The sequence below is a fragment of the Diabrotica virgifera genome, chromosome 3, assembly GCF_917563875.1.
Source record: "Diabrotica virgifera virgifera chromosome 3, PGI_DIABVI_V3a".
Lineage (NCBI taxonomy): Eukaryota > Metazoa > Arthropoda > Insecta > Coleoptera > Chrysomelidae > Diabrotica > Diabrotica virgifera.
This window is the reverse complement of record NC_065445.1, coordinates 119,640,079-119,654,987: the sequence shown is the minus strand read 5'-3', so window position 1 is coordinate 119,654,987 and position 14,909 is coordinate 119,640,079. Positions and strand designations below refer to the sequence as shown.

General features: G+C 34.9%; 1 protein-coding gene across 4 annotated transcripts in view; it reads right to left on the bottom strand.

Annotated features, from left to right (window-relative positions):
* LOC126881276 (TBC1 domain family member 16) overlaps nt 1-14,909 on the bottom strand; it is a 133,851-nt gene that overhangs the window by 17,091 nt on the left and 101,851 nt on the right. For 3 of the 4 annotated variants that reach the window (XM_050645465.1, XM_050645468.1, XM_050645466.1), the window contains exons 8-9: nt 11,564-11,815; nt 7,708-7,889 (exon numbers count right to left, since the gene is read on the bottom strand). In XM_050645465.1, the coding sequence (XP_050501422.1) occupies nt 7,708-7,889; nt 11,564-11,815 (434 nt within the window). Of the gene's footprint in view, nt 1-6,486; nt 6,785-7,707; nt 7,890-11,563; nt 11,816-14,909 lie in introns of those variants that run through there. The other variant, XM_050645469.1, reaches the window with a different exon arrangement.

Here is a 14,909-nt window from a genome sequence, read left to right as displayed (position 1 = left end):
TTCAAACCTATACGATCAACTTGATACCAGGGAAGGCGAAACGAAGATATATAAAATAGCCAAACAGAGAGCAAAGAAAGCAAAAGATTTTAATCAGATTAGATGTATCCGAGATGAAAATAATAAAATACTAGTTCACGAAAGGGATGTCAAAAAGAGATTGAGAAAGTACTTTGACAGCTCATTAAATGAAGAATTTGACAGACAGCCTGTAGAGTCAACGCAGACAGTAGCAGCAATGGTCACCAAAATAACCAACGAGGAAGTGGCTCAAGCGCTTCAAAAAATAAAGAAAGGAAAAGCGGTAGGACCAGATGATATTCCTGGGGAAGTATGGAGAGCATTGGGAGAGACAGGAACAAGGTGGCTAGCAGGTCTATTTAATAGAATTATGGTAGTTGGACAAATGCCAGACGAATGGAGAAGCAGTATACTGGTACCTGTTTACAAAAACAAGGGAGATATACAACAATGTACAAACTACAGGGCTATAAAACTGCTTAGCCACACCATGAAAATATGGGAAAGAGTAATTGATAGACGGATACGTGAAGAGGCCGAAATATCCGAGAATCAATTTGGCTTTATGCAGGGTAGATCAACAACAGATGCAATTTTCATTATAAGGCAGTTGATGGAAAAATACAGGAGTAAAGAAACAAACGCTCATATGGTATTCATTGATCTTAAGAAAGCATGTGATAGAGTTCCTCGAGAGATTCTGTGGTGGGCACTCAATAAGAAAGGAGTCCCTGGTGAATATGTAAAGATTGTGAGGGATATGTATGAGGGAGTAACGACTAGTGTTAGGACAGGTGTGGGAGAGACTGATAAATTTCATGTGAAAGTAGGATTGCATCAAGGTTCTGTGCTTAGTCCGTATTTATTCTCATTAGTTTTGGACCAGATAACAGCGAAAATACAGGGTAACATTCCATGGTGCTTAATGTATGCTGATGATGTCGTGTTAGTAGGAAATAGTGAAAGAGACTTAGAACAAAAACTGGAACAGTGGAGACAAGCTCTGGAGGAAAAAGGTTTAAAACTTAGTAGGACAAAAACAGAGTATTTCGAATGTTCATTTAAAGATGGAGCTACTACAAATAAAATGGTATCTTTGGATGGTGAAATGATTGTAAAAAGCAATAGTTTCAAGTACCTAGGATCGGTATTACAGAGTAATGGAGAAATAGATGAAGATGCATGCAGTAGAATTAGGGCTGGATGGATGAAGTGGAAAGAAGCGAGTGGTGTGTTGTGTGACAGAAAAATTCCAATGAAGCTGAAGGGAAAATTCTATAAAACAGCCATAAGACCAGCTATGATGTACGGAACTGAATGTTGGGCAGTGAAAAAGAAAGAGGAACAGCGAATGCATGTGGCGGAAATGAGAATGCTTAGATGGATGAGTGGAGTGACAAAGAAGGATAAAATTAGAAATGAGTATATTAGGGGAAGTCTAGGTGTGGCACCAATTGATGCCAAAATGAGAGAGCATTGGTTAAGATGGTTTGGTCATGTTCAACGTCGAGACGTTAACCACCCAATACGAAGAATAGCTCAAGTGCAGATTCCTGGAAGGAGTAGGAGAGGAAGACCAACGAAGACCTGGGGGAGACGATAAGGCAGGACATGTTGGTAAAGGGGATTAACATTGATATGGCCCAAGATAAAATTGTGTGGAGAAATGCAATTAGGGAAGCCGACCCCGCATAGGGATAAGGCAAAGAGAATGATGATGATTTAAGACTATTCGACGTATCCTTTTCATACTTGGCAGGAAGTATATGTACTGTACAAACTACTAAATTATGTTAAACAAACGTTTCTGACTTTTACCAGAGGCGTACGACGGGGGAAAGTGAATGGTTGACCCTTTCCAAATTCTACGCCACTGGCGAAATTGCTATTTTAGTTCAATTTTTGGATTCTCCAATACTTTCTATGAAAATAATATACTCCTCATTCGTAACGATAAAGTCATTAGTTTTCGAGATCGTTGAAGTTAAAAATGAAACGACACGGTTATTTTGATTAATATATTGTTTCGCTTCATTTTTAATTTCAAATAAATATCTTGAAAACCAATCATTTTATCGTTACGAATGAAGAGTATATTATTTACATAAAAAGTATTGGAAAATCAAAAAATTACACTAAAATAGCAATTTCGTCAGTGGCGTAGAATTTGGGAAGTGTCAACCAGCCACTATCCCCTGTCGTACACCTCTGGTAGTAGCTAGAAACGTTTATTTATCTTAGTTTAGTAGGGTGTACAGTACCTACACTTTCTGCCAAGTATGATAAGGATACGCCAAATAGTTTTAAAGTACTGCGTACAAATAATTTTTAAATTTTAATCATATCATAGTGTAGGAAACAGAGGTTGAACCTCGCAAAATGGACACAAGTCCGGTTTTATTTTTTTCTGGTATATCAAGGGGTGCTTCTTATGAGACTAACTTTTTCTTAAAATTTCGCCCCGGAACCCCCCTTTTCATCCCTTTAAAGGGGGTAATTTGTGGTTTTTGCGAAACGTAGCCCTTCCTGTACGTTTTGCAAAAAATTTACTTTATAGTAAAAAGAAGAGGACTATATTTCCTACTAATTATTTCCCGACAGCATATGTCTATCACCCACCGTTTAGCGAGGGTAGCGCCCCAAAATTGACAAATTTTTAAAAAAGATGTTTTTAAAAAAGATAGTTTTCCCTAACTGTAATGAAAATTAAAAAGAAACCCTGCGGAAATTAATCATAAGTAAGTGGCTGATCTTTTGGTATAGGTTTCATTTAAGGGCAATTGCAAATTTTTTAATTACAGGGTGTAACATTTAAAAAAAAACCCCTTTTTATACCATCTGAACCGTCTATGCTAGAGTAAAAATACTTTCAGCGATTATCCATGTACTAGTGTTATTTAAAAGTATAATGCACCCCCATATTTTCCTCGGAACCACCCAAAAAAAAAAGGAGAATTAATAAAGAAAATAATCAAAAATTGATTTTGGGCCACCACTGTGGCTTTAGGGTGCAAAGAAAATAAAATATGCATAGGTCATATTGTGTAGCAGACAATATGACAATATCTTTTATTTTGCATAAAATGAATAGGTGACGAAAAAAAAACAAAAACTGGAGCTCGCCAAAGCATTTCTGAGATTTACGGCGCCACTGTGCCGTAACGGTTGCTCATACGAAAAAATGCATAGAACCTTACTTGTAGAGAAAATAGTGGTCTTTAATTCTGTATAAGTTTTGTTTTGAAAAAATGCATAGGTAATGAGAAATTTGTCAAAACATGCTCTCCAAGGGATAGGGGTAGTTTCTGCAGTTTATTTTCAAGGATAGGGGTAGTTTCCGCAGGGATGTTGCAATAATTATAATATATATATTTATGAAAAACCCGATTGATGGAGCATATGCCCATATGGGTCAAAAAGCAAAAAAAAATTTTTTTTAACCCCCCCCCCCTTTATTAATTTTTTTTTGGCTACAGGGGTTGCATTAAGAAATCGCTTTTGATGTCCATGCATGGGTAATAAAAACGTGCACAAAATGATATATGAAGCATTTTAATAAAGGGCATGGTGTGTGAAGGATTCCAAGAAATTCACTTTCTTTATTAATTTTCCTTTTTTTTTGGTGGTTCCGGAAAAAAATGGGGGTGAATTATAGAAATTTGTAAATAACACCAGTACATGGATAATCGCTGAAAGTTTTTTTACTCTAGTATAGGCGCTTCAGATGGTATAAACAGGGGTTTTTTAAAATGTAACACCCTGTAATTAAAAAATGGGCAACTGCCCTTAAATAAAACATATACCAAAAAATTAGCCACTTGGTTGTGATTAATTTTCCCTGGGTTTTTTCTTAATTTTCATTACAGTTAGGAAAAAATAATTTTTTAAAAAAATAATCTTTTTTAAAAACTGGTAAACTTTGGGGCGCCACCACCTAAACAGTGGGTGATAAACATATGCTGTCAAAAAATAAATAGTAGGAAATATAGTCCTCTTCATTTTACTACTAAACAAATTTTTTGCAAAACGTACAAGAAGGACTACGTTTCGCAAAAACCACAAATTACCCCCTTTAAAGGGATGAAAATATAAAGGGAGCAAAATTTAAAGGGAGTAAAATTTTTCAAGAAAAAGTTAGTCTCATAATCAGCACCCCTTCATATACCAGAAAAAAAAAAATAAAACCGGACTTGTGTACAGTTTGCGAAGTTCAAACTCTGTTTCCTACACTATGAGTCATATCATAAATTAATCAAAATAACTGTGCCGTTTCATATTTAACTTCAAATATCTCGAAAACTAATGACTTTATCGTTACCAATGAAGAGGATATTATTTACGTAGTAAGTATTGTAGAATATAAAAATGGCACTAAAATAGTAATTCCTCCAGTGGCGTAAAATTTGAGAAGGGCCAACCATTCACTATCCCCTGTCGTACGCCCCTGGTAGTAGCTAGAAACGTTTGTTTATCATAATTTAGTAGGGTGCATAGTAGTCGCATTTTCTGCCTAGTATGAAAAGAATACGTCGAATAGTTTTAAAAGGCTGAGCAAAAATAGTTTTTAAATTTTTAGATAGAACACCCTGTAACTCAGTAAGGAACCACATTTTATTTAAGTGTTTTAGGTTAAATCTTCGTATTTTGTGCTAACGTTTCTCCAGTTACTATATGGACAATTATTAATGAAACACCCTGTATACATTTTCTGACGTTCCAAACTTTAGGTTGAATTGATTTTAGTGTCCGAATGAATTTAGTGTCCGCAGTCATATAAACCCAAATAAACAACAAATATTCTTTCATCAAGGGACTTTTTGTTCTTACAGAACTGCCTTGACACTAAAAATTGGATGCGGTAGATTAGATCGTTTATTTTCTGCAGGACGGTGTACGCAGTGTTTTGAAATCGCTAAAAGTTTTTTTACTCTAGTATAGACGGTTCAGATGGTATAAAAAGGGGTTTTTTAAAATGTAACACCCTGTAATTAAAAAATGGGCAACTGCCCTTAAATAAAACATATACCAAAAAATTAGCCACTTGGTTGTGATTAATTTTCCCTGGGTTTTTTCTTAATTTTCATTACAGTTAGAAAAAATAATTTTTTTAAAAAACATCTTTTTTAAAAACTGGTCAACTTTGGGGCGCCACCACCTAAACGGTGGGTGATAGACATATGCTGTCAAAAATAAATAGTAGGAAATATAGTCCTCTTCATTTTACTACTAAGCAAATTTTTTGCAAAACGTACAGGAAAGGCTACGTTTCGCAAAAACCACAAACTACCCCCTTTAAAGGGATGAAAATATAAAGGGAGCAAAATTTTTTAGGAAAAAGTTAGTCTCATAATCAGCACCCCTTCATATACCAGAAAAAAAAATAAAACCGGACTTGTGTACAGTTTGCGAATTTCAAACTCTGTTTCCTACACTATGAATCATATCATAAATTAATCAAAATAACTGTGCCGTTTCATATTTAACTTCAAATATCTCGAAAACTAATGACTTTATCGTTACCAATGAAGAGGATATTATTTACGTAGTAAATATTGTAGAATGTAGAATATAAAAATGGCACTAAAATAGTAATTCCTCCAGTGGCGTAAAATTTGAGAAGGGCCAACCATTCACTATCCCCTGTCGTACGCCTCTGGTAGTAGCTAGAAACGTTTGTTTATCATAATTTAGTAGGGTGCATAGTAGTCGCATTTTCTGCCTAGTATGAAAAGAATACGTCGAATAGTTTTAAAATGCTGAGCAAAAATAGTTTTTAAATTTTTAGATAAAACACCCTGTAACTCAGTAAGGAACCACATTTTATTTAAGTGTTTTAGGTTAAATCTTCGTATTTTGTGCTAAGGTTTCTCCAGTTACTATATGGACAATTATTAATGAAACACCCTGTATACATTTTCTGACGTTCCAAACTTTAGGTTGAATTGATTTTAGTGTCCGGATGAATTTAGTGTCCGCAGACATATAAACCCAAATAAACAACAAATATTCTTTCATCAAGGGACTTTTTGTTCTTACAGAACTGCCTTGACACTAAAAATTGGATGCGGTAGATTAGATCGTTTATTTTCTGCAGGACGATGTACGCAGTGTTTTCTTACGTTTGGGATTGTATAACCATACTGGGGCACTTCTTTTGAAAAATCTTCTGATAGCTAGCATGCATATCAAGCCTGATCTTGGTTTCATCAATTTGAAGCTTCAATCTTTTACGAGCAGCTTCGTAGTATTTAATTTTTCCTTCAAATTTTCGATGTAGGTACGTCAGGGATCAATGTTCTTTTCACAAAGAGGCAATCTTCCAAAAATAAGATCTTGAGGAAGCTTCATTTCTCTTCCGGCAATCATCATCGATGGAGAATAAAAAAATATTATGATTTAAACTAAGTATTTATTCAAAGCATATGTCACATAATATATTTATAGTCTTTCAAAACTTCTCTTACAGTACAATAATAGACATGAGCCCGACTCAAACAAGATGCAATTTCATACCACAATTCTCTGTCCTTTTCAAATTCGCCACAAATCAGGCAAATGTTCTCTGGGCCAATCAGATTCACATCGTCTAGTAGTCTAGTTCATCATTGCCACATAATATGTTTTTATACACATTCCTTGTTATAAACTTTAATAAAATTGCAAAAGTTTACATATTCTATAACGGACTCTCCTCGTCTGGTAAATGGACTCGCTTACAAGTATTTCGTGACGCTAGTTATGTGACGCTCGCCTCAGCATTTTACTATAGAGAAAAATTAATACGCCATTACAGAAGCTTCGCTTCAATATATACATAATAGAATCTATCTATTTCTCTTTAAAATTAATAGAATATTGACACTTAGGCCGATGCCACATTATGCGTTTTGACCGGATGCGGTGAAAACGCATCCGTTTCCAACGTAACCGGACCGACCTGTCACACTATGCGTTTAGTCTGGTGCAGTTTGTAAGCGTGTACCGTTGATTCAAAACGCATCCGTTTCCAACGCAACCGGACCGATCTGTCACACTATGCGTTTTCACCGGATGCGGCGAAAACGCATCCGGTCAAAACGCATAAGGCCGATGCCACATTATGCGTTTTGACCGGATGCGGTGAAAACGCATCCGTTTCCAACGCAACCGGACCGACCTGTCACACTATGCGTTTACTCTGGTGCAGTTTGTAAGCGCGTACCGATGACTCAAAACGCATCCGTTTCCAACGCAACTGGACCGATCTGTCACACTATGCGTTTTCACCGGATGCGGCAAAAACGCATCCGGTCAAAACGCATAATGTGGCATCGGCCTAATGTGGCATCGGCCTTAAGGTACGATTCCGACATCGACGGCAGGCGGCAACTGCAAACTGCAGTGACCGTTGTAACCATGGCATACGTATTTACTTTGCACTATTAATTTGTAGAATTATTAGCAACTGACGTTCTGCGGACAGCAATTGCAGACTTCAATTTGCAGCTAGATGTCGGAATCAGTATCATACAAAATAGTGCAAAGTAGTGACGTCTGAAACGGTCGGAATCGTACCTTTAGGTACATAGAAAAACATATTTTAAATATTACAAATTCATACATTATATTGAGTTATTCTTAATAGTAATAGATATTTGCTTTTATCAGTCAGTGATATTAAGTAAATTAAAATATATTCCATCTTACCTAGCGAGCTGAAATGGAGCAACATTTCGTCTGAACGTAGATCTTGAGCTATAACATCGTCAGCGTATACAGATATGATTGCCAAACATAGAAAGAGATGAAAATAATCCGTTAAGTAATTCGCCCAGCATGCCTCCCACATCCTTAATGCTACACCTTCCGTGAATTCTCTTTTGAAGCACCTTCAATAAATAACATAATTTACCTATATACTAGTTGCAAATAAAATATTGTTATAAGGTATTAGAATATTTTTAAAACAAAAAAGACAATTAAGATTTAATTTCGATACAGAGCACCTACACCATTACCTTATGCACATTTCATCCTTTTGGAATCGCCAGAGCGAGCTGTGTTGTGCTTTCTGGATCGAAATAAAATCTTTCTGCCATGTTCGCAAATTATTTTAAATAATTTGCAAAAGACGCTACAGCGACATCTATTACAAGCAAACGAAATCCAATAATCCGGAAATCCGAAGATTTCTTGAGTTCGAAATCAATTCAGATAACAGCCTAAGGTGCGGTACTTTACGTCTCGGTTAACAGCCGGTTAGTTAACCGGGGTTTAATCGGGACCTCTTTAGGGTCTCTTGCGTTGTAATAAATGCAATTACAAGTATTATTATAATTATAAATAAGTAAAATAATAATTACATTGCATTTATTACAACGCACGAGGTACCCTAACGAGGTCCCGATTAAACCCCGGTTAACTAACTAAGTTAATCGAGACATAAAGTACCGGACCTAAATGAACCAGCGCGAGGAATCTAAAAATTGCATTTCATAACACGTTTATCTATCTACACTCTGATTCAAACGTTAAGGCGCATTTAAATCAAAGCGAACACGAACGAACGAACGAATTCGTTCGTTAACTTTATTGTATTTGTACAGCGAATCGAGCACGACCGAACGAATTCGTTCGCATTCGCACATGTTCCAACCGATGTCGGTAAGTGAGCGAATCATCAAAGGAAATCGTTGTTCAATGTGGACAGTGGATAGACGGTAGCGAACGAATTCGTTTAGAAGTACTGATTTAATTTATTTACAAACATTAGTTTGAGAGGGTTGTTTATTGTGTAGTTGTGAAAACATAATTTTGCAATATGGAATATGCCTATGAAACCCAAAATCGAAGCTATATAAAATAATAAACAGAAAAACTGATACTTGTTTTAACATTTCTATAGGAATGGGTTGTGATGTCTCTGAACTAAAAAAATGAATTAGCTTCTGGCATCGTTTAGACGAGAAAGACAAAAAGAGGGTTCGAAGTTGTTTGCTTTTAAAAGCCTAATGTTTTTATTGGATAAATTTCAACCCAGAAACACTAATGAGGTAACCAAATCAAATTAATTGCTAAAATTAATTAAAAGCAAATTTATTTTGATACACCAATTTTACAATTTATTATTTGAACATAATATAGTCATAATATCAAGAGCAAGTAACTTTTTCGAGGAAGAATTTTAAGAAAGCTGATTCTTTATTACTGGTTTAAGCTTTTTTAAGTATGTTATTTTCTAAGCTCCCTCAAACAGCGTATAATACCTGCTATTTTTGCAAGCTATTATTGTATTAAAATTTATCCAGCAAGAAACACGAAAATAAACTTAAACACAATGTGTGACTGGCACTGGCCCATCAGCCCATCTTAAAAACATCTGCAGGCAATATGCACTCCGGATCATCAACGAATGCGAACGTTCGCTTCAATGTAAATGGCCCTACTTTGTAGCGAACGAATGACCAAGTGAACACCTACGAATTCGTTCCTTCGTTCGTTCGTTCGTGTTCGCTTTGATTTAAATGCGCCTTTAGAATCAGTACGGTTGTACATATATTGCAAGCGGGTTTGCCATTCTGTGAATTATCATTAGTAATTGCACAAGAGCTCTAAAATTATCGAATTTTTCCCGAGTGACACTTTGACAGTTTTAATTTCACGACCCGAAGAGGAGTGAAATTATGTCAAAGTGTCACGAGGGCAAAAATTCGATAATAATTTTAGAGATCGAGTGCAATTTGTTGCGATTATTTCATGAATAAAACTGTTCAAAACCAAAATTTTATTGTAATTTATTTATGTAAGTACAAATTAGTACAATTAAACACACAGTTGTTATAAATATTTGACGGTTGAAAGTCATCACTTTTATAATTTTTAAAACGTTAATTGTCATTAATGTCACCGAATGTATTTTTTCGTAGCAACGAAGGGCATCTGACGTAATATACTTGACGACGGGATATTATCAAAAATTATCCGTAGTAATTGCACAAGAGCTCTGAAATTCTATATTAATTTCAGAGATCGAGTGCAATTTGTTGCGATTATTTCATGAATAAAACTGTTCAAAACCAAAATTTTATTGTAATTTATTTATGTAAGTACAAATTAGTACAAAGTTTTTATAAATATTTGACGATTGAAAGTCATCACTTTTATAATTTTTAAAACATTAATTGTCATTAATGTCACTGAATGTATTTTTTCGTAGCAACGAAGGGCATCTGACGTAATATACTTAACAACGGGATATTATCAAAAATTATCACCTTAATTTGCATTTCTGTAGCTTTCTATTGGTCAGAATCTCCTATAAATGAAATAATCAGTAGTAATTGCACAAGAGCTCTAAAATTCTATATTAATTTTAGAGATCAAGTGCAATTTGTTGCGATTATTTCATGAATAAAACTGTTCAAAACCAAAATTTTATTGTAATTTATTTATGTAAGTACAAATTAATACAATTAAACACACAGTTGTTATAAATATTTTACGGTTAAAAGTCATCACTTTTATAATTTTTAAAACATTAATTGTCATTAATGTCACTGAATGTATTTTTTCGTAGCAACGAAGGCCATCTGACGTAATATACTTGACGACGGGCAATTATCAAAAATTATCAATTTAATTTAGATTTCTGTAGCTTTCTATTGGTCAGAATCTCCTATGAATGAAATAATCGGGTATAATATCACAAGAGAGTGAGAATAAATTGAAAATAATGCGACAGTTTTTCGAAAATTTGTTGTCTGGCAATAGACACGAGAGCCCGCAGGGCTCGAGTGGCTATTGCCCAATGACAACAAATTTGAGTAAAAATGAAGCATTATTTTCTTATTTATTCTTACTGTCGTGTGATATTCGTAAGATTATTTTTTTAATACGTATATTATGGATATTTTCTTAAATGTGACAATTGTCAAAACTAGGAAACTGGTTGCCAATAAACAGAAACAATCTACTTAAAAAAATTCTATCGGTAATTTTCTACAGTAGATAATTCTCAGTATAATTTTAATCTGATTGGACAGAATTAAACACGTGATCAAATATCTTACTATACGATTGGAAGTTAAAATCATTAAAAAATAATCAGTTTAATTTAGATTTCTGTAGCTTTCTATTGGTCAGAATCTCCTATGAATGAAATAACCATAAATATTCTACACTGAATCTCATGTCTGAAACACGTTGTAGACAAAAGCTCAAGCGAATTTGATTCCAAGCACTCAAATTGTGCGAGTAAACGAAAATAGTCAGTTAAGATTTAATTTCGATACAAAGTACCACCATTCACTTGGTAGGTATCTGAGCTTTACGTACTTATGGAATCAAATTCGCTGGAGTTTTTGCGTAGATCGATTGTCATGTTATGGAATGCAATTTTTAGATTCCTCACGTCAGTTTACTTATCGTCTGTAGTCTGTGTTCTTTGCAAATTATAAAAAGAACACATTTAGGCTGTTACCTGAATTGATTTCATACGCAAGAAATCTTCGTATCATCAGATCTTCGGATTTCGTTTGTATATTTTTAAAACATTTGAACTTACAAAAGTATCCACCGATGACAGAATAATAGCTCTAGCGCATCTTTGTGTTTCTCCAGGTGGTTGTAAAACTTTGGTACCATTAGCCTTATTAATTCTCTCAAATATCTTAAATTTCTATCCATATCTCTATCGGTAGGGGTAGCTACAAACACTGCTCTTTGCATTAAACCAACGAAACACCAGAAAGCAGCTACTTCATCTTGAAGCTCGTACAAAACTGGAGCTAGAAGATCGCTCATGCCTTGAGTATATCTGGAATTTTAAAAATATATTGATATGATGATGAATTGTTGGCAAATGTGAGTGAATTTTCAATGGGCAAAAGAAAGAAGATTATAACCTTGGACGACCGGTGTCGGGCTCTAAATTCGCGCATAACAGAATTGTTATTTATAAAATTTAAGATTACAATGTACAGAAAAGTCTTCTTCTTCTTTTTCCTGCTTTCTTCATACGCTCGCACCGGTTCCATCTTCTGATGCCTCCTCATGGGATACCCAGGTTGTCAGTCCATCTCTTCCTTGGCCTTCCTATACTCCTTCGGCCGTTTGGTGATCTGTATCGTGCTATATTTACCAGTCTTCCTTCTCCCATTCTGCTTATATGGCTATACAATTATTTTTTTCTTTTCAGTGTCCAGTCATTTATGTTCTCTATGTTAGAGCTTTGCCTGTGGTATGTGCTAAGTTGTCTGTCCCATAAAGATTTTTCGGGTCTAGGACGTTTCATCGCCGCCGTTTCGATGCCACCAGTTCGATGCCGATGCCGGCCGATTCATCGCCAGTCAATTAATCGCTATCTGATATATTTCCGAATTTTCGACAGTTACAATTATTAGTTATTTTTAGTATTAATTAGGAATTCTAGGAAATGCGAGATATGACGGCGATGAAATGGACTGGCGATGAACCGGCGGCATCGAAAAGGCCGGCGATGAACCGGCGGCATCGAAACGTCCCATTCCGAGATTTTTCTGTGATATCTCTGACTATTTTCATTTCACACGTTTCTATCAGTCTTTTTGTCCTGGTGGTGTCACGTCTTGTTTCTGCAATGTAAGTCATAATTGGCCTAACTACTGTCCTATAAATCTTGGCCTTTGTTTCTGTCCGTAGATAGTGTGTGTAAGACATCCTGCTATTCTGTTGGTTTTGTTTATTTGTTGGGCAACTTCCGCTTCTGTATCCCCATATCTGTGCGTTAGTACTCCCAGCTAGCTGATACTTCTTTCTTGCTGGATTATTTTGCTGTCCTCTTCCATCTTGCACCTTATTGTATCTTTAGAGATTACCATACTTTTTGTTTCATTTGCTGTTATATTAATTTTTTTTAAATTTGCTGAAATATTAACTTTCTTGCTGTTATATTAAATTGATATAAAAATCTCTGAAGGTGAGCTTCACTCTCTGCAATAAATATGGCATCATCTGTATAGCATACTATAGAGATAATTTCTTCACCCATTCTGTACCCTATACTCAGATTAGAGCTTCACGATACGATACAATATCGATACTTTTTAAGTATTGAGTATTGTATTGGTTATGCCAATGAAGTATCGTATCGTGTATCGATATCGACAATACTTTCTGATAAAAATATCGTATTGATATTGATTTCAATAGATATCGATACAATACTCGATAAAATATCAACATAAAAAGGATTAAATTAATAAAAAACGATTCTTTATTCATTTATCACTGTCATTATTTAAAAAATCTCTTAAAATATACAAGAAATAGGATAAATTACATTGTAACATCACAAATATTATCCTTTAAAAAGCTCTTCATCCATTTGTTCACACAAATGAGTTCTTTGATACGTTTGTCTTTTAAAGAGCATCTTTTATTCGTTAGTACCAGCGCTGCTTCAGAAAAAAGCCGCTCGACTGGTACGGACGTCGCTTGGACGCACAAAATATTCCTAGCCAACCGAGATAAAACGGGGAAAACACTACTATATATTTATGATTTCGATCATAATAAAATATTTGTGTCTGGTCCAGGTATTGGAGATTGCAAGTAGTTTTCAATTTACTTTTCAAAAACATCGTCCTTCCCTCTCGGACTAATGGAGAGCATACGCTCTTGTGCGCCTTATAAAGGTCGCCTCATATTATAATGCACGTCGCGTTTTCGGCACGTAGCGTTTGCAGACCGACAATCGGACTGCCCATTCACATTATCATACATAGAACGTTTCCGTCGGTTTCAGTTTGGTGCGGTGCAGATGTGTTTATTGTCACAACACATGTTTACATGACAAATTGCCTCGAGAACTACTTTTTAAATTAGACCGGGCATAGCGTCGCCCCGGCTAGCGAAATTATTCTGATTCGATATTTTTAAACAAACTTACTCAAAAAGAGGTCCTTATAACATATCCACAGGGTGCCGGGCGGTGCCGTTGTCAAAAAATTGTTTTAACAATTTTTGTTAAAGAAATTCACAAAAATAATTCTTTCATTACGAACGATTTTACGAATTTTTTTAAATAATTTGGGTTATTCTTAGCAAAAAAGGTATCTTGTGATTTTTCTCTAAAATTGATTGTTGTCGAGTTTACGCGATTTAAAATTTGAAAAGTACGGAAATGGCCATACAACTCGACAACAATCAATTTTAGAGAAAAATCACAAGAGACCTTTTTTGCCCAGAATAACTCAAATTATTATTAATTTGGGTTTAATTAAATTATTAATAAAAAATTGTTTTTGTGAATTTGTTTAACAAAAATTGTTTAAACAATTTTTAGACCACGGCACCGCCCGGAACCCTGTTGATGTGTTATAAGGACCTCTTTTTGAGTAAGTTTGTGCAAAAAAATCCAATTTCGCTAACGGGGGCGACGATACAGTTGGACTATAGCGGTAATTGTTAATAGTTAAAAATAACAGCTTTGTAATAAAATAATGACAAAAATCTCTTCAGGACCTTGAAGAAGTTGTTTGAAACTTGATTTGGTCACTTATTGAAATTCATAATAATAATTTTTAATTGAGTTATTAAGCTTTGAAAATAGCCATTTTCGCAATTTTAGAGAAAAATGACAAGAAACCTTTTTTGCTCAGAATTACCCAAATTATCTAAAAAGAGTATTGCTCGAATGAAAAAATATTTTTGTGAATTTGTTTAAAAAAGATTGTTTAAACAATTTTTTGACCACGGCACCGCCTGGCACCCTGTGGATATGTTATAAGAACCTCTCTTTGAGTAAATTTGTGCAAAAAATCGAATCGGAATAATTTCGCTAACGAGGGCGACGATACTGACCGGTCTAAATACTCTGTATCAAATTCAAAGAAATACCTAAATAAACAACGAAGGGAAAACGACCCGTA